This window comes from Nannospalax galili, unplaced genomic scaffold (genome assembly GCF_000622305.1).
Source record: "Nannospalax galili isolate Female #2095 unplaced genomic scaffold, S.galili_v1.0 scaffold321, whole genome shotgun sequence".
NCBI lineage: Eukaryota > Metazoa > Chordata > Mammalia > Rodentia > Spalacidae > Nannospalax > Nannospalax galili.
Window position 1 is genome coordinate 3,246,571 of NW_008345972.1, and position 5,157 is coordinate 3,251,727.

Sequence of the window (5,157 nt, forward strand, 5' to 3'; positions counted from 1 at the left end):
ACCAAAGATTAAAGGGGCCAATATAATTTCTTAAGAGTCCATATGTATAGCTAAAGGCTACATAACAAGCAACAATGCCAGATAGGAGATGCCTTCTTTTGAGTTGTTGGCCAGGGTGGCCAAAGGGACTCCCAGTTAGTAAGCCAGCATAGAACTGGGAAAATGAACAGCAGACCCCAATCTTATCCAAAGGAATATTGACAACTGATTACTGCTAGATGAGGAACAGCTGACTTTCCTGAAACAAAGACCTCTAGATAGGCTGTTCACCAGAAGGGCAAGTAGTGGGGAAGGGCTGGGGGTGCCAACAACACAGCAGACAGTAGCAGGGATATCAGAGTATAAGGGCTCTAGTGGAGGGAGGGAGGCTATGTGAGGGTGCCATCTGGGAAGTGGGTGTATAGTTGAGTAAGATGGTTTGGGATGTTCTGTGTGATATTTTTGTATTTTTAAAAACAGGGTCTTGCTGGGCATGGTGGCACACACCTGTAGTCCCAGCACTTGGGAGGCAGAGGCAGGTGGAACTCTGTGAGTTCAAGGCCAGCCTGGTCTACATAGTGAGTTCCAGGACAGTTGGGGCTGCAGGGAGACCATGTCTCAAAAAGACAAAAAAACAAACAGGGTCTCAAGCTGGGCCTGGTGGTACATGCCTTTAATGTCAGCACTTGGGAGGCAAAGGCTGGAGGATCTCTGTGAGTTTGAGGCCAGCCTGGTCTATATAGTAAGTTCCAGGCCAGCTGGGGCTACAGGGAAGACCCTGTATCAAAAAGACAAAAAAGAAAGTATAAAACCCTGCACTCCAGAGGTAGAGGCGGGTGGATCTCTGTGAATGAGGCCAGCCTGGTCTACATAGTGAGTTCCAGGCCAGCTGGGACTACAGGGAGACCTTGTCTCAAAAATGCAAAACCACCCCCCCAAAAAAAAACCAAAAAACCCAAACACACACACACACACACACACACACACACACACACACACGCACACACGAGTCTCATGTAGCCCTTGCTAGCCCCAAGCTAGCTATGTTTAGGAGGATGACTTTGAACTTCTGATGTCCTCCCCTGTCCCTGCACTCCCCCGATTCCAAGACTTGGGATCACTAGTGTATGCCACCACTAGTGTATGCCACCTGAGTGCTGGGATTAAAGGTGTGCACACCCCGTTTCTTGGATAATATTTATTTATTTATTTATTTTATTTTATTTTTTTGGTCTTTTCAGACAGGGTCTCCCTGTAGCCCCAGCTGTCCTGGAACTCACTATGTAGACCAGGCTGGCCTTGAACACACAGAGATCCGCCTGCCTCTGCCTTCCGAGTGCTGGGATTAAAGGTGTGCAACACCACGCCCGGCTTTGGATAAAATTTTTATAGATGATTTGTCCAGCTTGACCTGTCTCCAGCCGGGCTTCGGCGCCCCCGCAGCGCATTGTGACGTGGTCCATCAAGTCACCTGGGCGTCTGAGGTCGGGGCAGAGAGCGCTGGAGCCATGACTGAGCCGCAGGAGAAGCTGCTGCAGTTGCAGAAGGACAACCGGGATGGTCGCCTGCGGAACCGAGAGCTGGAGGAGCTGGTGCGTGGGCTCGAGGCCGAAGCCGAGAGCCTCACCGGGCGCCTGGATGAACTGCACAAGCGCGAGCGCAGGTACTTGGGACAGCGGAGCTCTCTGGAGCAAGGCACCGAGGGCTGCATGCGAGGGTCAGGCCGACCTGCGGGCCTGTGGACCTCGATTCTAGGCCGTTCGGACCAGGGAAGGGAGGCAGGAGTCTGGCACACTCCGGATTTCGCGAGTTCTTCTCCTGCCACGACCTTCGGCTAGCGGCTGGTCCTTCTCAGAGGGTCCCCCATCCCCGCTGTATCACTGGCCTCAGTTTCCCTCTGCAGCCTGCAGCTCAGACGGATCCAAGCGTCGCGGGAAATACGAGGGGAGGCGCGGAAGGCAGCGCGGGAGGCAGCGCGGAAGCGCGCGGAGCGGGCGCGTGGACTACTAGAGGCGGCGGAGCACCGCAGGCTGGACCTGGTTGGTGGGGGGCGAGATGGGGCGGTGCCGGAGGAACGGGCGGGCTCAGGGATGGACAGAGAGGCTCGGACTACATGTTCCATCCTGTATACAGGAGAAACAAAATCGGAAGCTGCAGGAACAGTGGGAGGAACTATCCAGCCAGGTACGTGCAGAGGATTGGAGAGCCGGTCTCGGCTCCTCAGGGAGGTCTCGCTCTGGTCCCTGTCTCCGTCAGTCCCTGTCCCCCAAGACACGCCCCGTCTCCCGAAGCCCCGAAGCCCCATAAATCTCCGCACTTACAAGCTCCGCCCCCAGCTATTTTACTATGGAGGGGAACTGCTGAGCCCGCAGCGCGCAGAGCAGCAACTGGGGACACAGCTGGTATCGCTGCAGGTACTTGGGCGGGGCCGGGAAGACCGGGCTGGGGGCGGAGAATAGTTGTGGGCGGGACCGAGAACGCATTTTTGGGGAGGAGCATCGGACGCGGAGGACAAAACAACCTGGAGGCACCGCAGTGGGCGGGTGAGGCCTGTAGCTTCCTGACCTCACTTGGATCCTCCTGAAGAAACATCTGGAGCTGGCGGAGGCCAAGTTCACCATGCAGGCTGAGGGCCTGCGGCAGGTGCGAATGGCGCTGGGATCTCGGGGGAGGGCCAGATCTCAGGTGTGAGTTGAGCCTGGGCTGGCGTTGATGGGTGGGGAGGAGGGAGTGTAGTGTCCTCGGGATACTCATCAAGGCTCCTCCCCCCGACTCGGTGCTCCCAGGGTGTGCAGCGGATGGAAGAGGCCTGGGCCAGCTTCCAGGAGCAGAGTGGAGTCTTGCAGGTGCGGCCCTTGGCTCCAAGAGCCTGTCACTTCCGAATGCCCTGCGGCCTCAACCCTCGGCGGCTGGTACCCTCCGCCCTGAGTCTTTATGTGCATGTCTGCAGGAGCTGCAGGAGAAGGTGATGGAGGCAGCGGCCACGCTGGAAGCCATGCGCAGAGGCTCTGGACCGTAAGGGTTGGGACTGGAATGCAGCGGGGCGGTGGTGAGCGTGGGCAGAGGGCGCATCCTGGAACCTGTTCCGCAGGTGGAACTCGCAAAGTCAGGTGCAAGAGTGCGCGGGCTCACTCATGGAGGAGGTGGCCAGGGCTGACTGTGTGAGCGTGGGCCGGGGCGGGCGGGCTGGAGCTGGGACCCGCCGGCCATGAGTACCGCTGTCTCCAGGAGAGATTTGGCTCGAGCCTGGCAGGCGCCCTGGCACAAAGCTGGACGCAGCTTCTTTTTCTGCAGGAAAAGCCGCTGTTCCGTAGTGCGGGCGCGGGGAGCATCAGGTGAGCTGAGCGGGGCGCGGGTTCAGTCCCGGGTCTGGTTCTCCCGAGCCACCGCCCACGTGTTGGTCGGTGGATTTGCAGGCTGTGGGCACTGAGTGCGCTGCAGACGCTGCTGCTGCTCCCGCTCGGTTTCCTGGTGCTGCCGCTGCTCTACATGGCGCTGGCGAAGTCCGATGTCCTGCGTCCGGGGCTCCCAGGGCTCAGCTCCGACGTTGTCTTTCGCCGGCTGCGCTACACGCTGTCACCGTTCCTTGAGCTGCGCGCACAGGGCCTGCTGCCTGCCTAGAGCTATCACGGGCTTCGGCCGCCTGCACCTCTGTCTCCTGTGTGGTTTCTGGGGTGCCTTCCTATGGGAAAATGGTGCGGGTGGAGCTCGTGGACGGGCCTTGTCACTTAGGCACAAAGAGGTGTCTGTCCTAGGCTGGTCTCAGGCAGCTGAGCGGGTCCCAACCCAGGTCAGCCTTTTCCCACATCCCTCGCTGGGGAGCATCAGCCGACCCTTAGGGGGTTGCCTGTGAGACTGAGCCTTTCTTTGGCTGGTGGGGCGCTGGTCTGCCAGGTTTCTTCCATGGTTTGTGGATTCTTTGACCCAGGTGCACTCACTTCAGATCCCCACACATGGTGGCGGGGGCGGGGAGGGGGGGCGATGGTTTCCCTCTGGCGAGTTCTCATACCCACAGGGCACTTTCTTGGTATCTGAGTACAACAGGTAGTGTGGGTTTGGGGGCAATGCGCATGTGAGGAATGCTCTGCTTTGTGGAAATGAACCCTTGAGTTGAATTTTGCTCTGACACAAATACACTCTCGATGCTTTATTTTTATTTCTTGAGACTGGATTTCATGGTTAAGCTAGGTTGGCTTCGAACTCACTGTAGCTGAAGATGACCTTGAACTATTGATCTTTCTCCTGCCTCCACCTCTTTGAGTGCTGAGATTACAGGCATGAGCCACCAGACCTGGTTTATTTGCTTCTGGATAATGAACTCAAGACTTGGCACTCTACCAACTGAGCTACATCCCCAGGAGACCCCACATGCACACACACACACAGACCAATTGTGGTATGCCTTTTTTTTGTGTGTGGTACTGGGGATTGAGTCTAGGGCATTATGTAGGTGAACGCTCTACCACTGAGCTATATCCATAGTATTTACAAATTAAAAACATTTTAACTTGGGGCTGGAGAGATGGCTCAGTAGTTAAGAACACTGGTTGTTCTGGCAAAAGACCTGGGTTCGAATCCCAGCACCCACATGGCAGCTAACAACTGTCCGTCCATATCTCCAGTCCCAGGGGCTCCTTCAGCCTCTTCTGACCTCCTTGGGCATTGCATGACATGGGTGCACTTACCTACATGCAGGCAATACACACGAATAAAAATAAAGAAAATAGCTGGGCGTGGTGGTGCACGCCTTTAATCCCAGCACTTGAGAGACAGAGGTAGGCAGATCTCTGTGAGTTCGAGGCCAGCCTGGTCTACATAGTGAGTTCCGGGTCAGCTGGGACTACAGGGAGACCCTGTCTCAAAAAGACCAAAAATAAAAAATAAAATAAAAATGGTGGTGCATGCTTGTAATCCCAGTGCTGGGGAGGTAGGGGATAGGTGGATTGCTGGGGGTCCCTGGCCAGTTGGCCCAGCATAATCAGTGAGCTCTAGGCCAATAAGGCCCTGTCTCATAAAACAAGGTGGGAGCTGGAGAGATGGCTCACCAGTTCAGAGCACTGGCTGCTCTTGCAGAGAACCTGGGTTCAGTTCTCAGCACCCACATCAGGCAGTTCACAATTGCCTTAACTCCAGTAAGATGCAATTGGATACCCTCTTCTGGGCTCTGTAGGCACCAGG

The 5,157-nt window shown here is 56.2% G+C and overlaps 1 protein-coding gene across 4 annotated transcripts in view; it reads left to right on the forward strand.

Annotated features, from left to right (window-relative positions):
- Hic2 (HIC ZBTB transcriptional repressor 2) overlaps positions 1-4,111 on the forward strand; it is a 43,204-nt gene extending 39,093 nt beyond the window's left edge. For 3 of the 4 annotated variants that reach the window (XM_029567886.1, XM_029567887.1, XM_008842233.2), the window contains 10 exons: positions 1,372-1,642; positions 1,883-2,018; positions 2,113-2,163; positions 2,316-2,393; positions 2,566-2,622; positions 2,766-2,825; positions 2,930-2,994; positions 3,071-3,140; positions 3,274-3,314; positions 3,396-4,111. In XM_029567886.1, coding sequence (XP_029423746.1) covers positions 1,372-1,642; positions 1,883-2,018; positions 2,113-2,163; positions 2,316-2,393; positions 2,566-2,622; positions 2,766-2,825; positions 2,930-2,994; positions 3,071-3,140; positions 3,274-3,314; positions 3,396-3,600 — 1,034 coding nt within the window. In that variant the 3' untranslated portion in view covers positions 3,601-4,111. The remainder of the gene's footprint in view (positions 1-1,371; positions 1,643-1,882; positions 2,019-2,112; positions 2,164-2,315; positions 2,394-2,565; positions 2,623-2,765; positions 2,826-2,929; positions 2,995-3,070; positions 3,141-3,273; positions 3,315-3,395) is intronic. The other variant, XM_029567888.1, reaches the window with a different exon arrangement.
- The last annotated feature ends 1,046 nt before the right edge of the window (positions 4,112-5,157 follow it).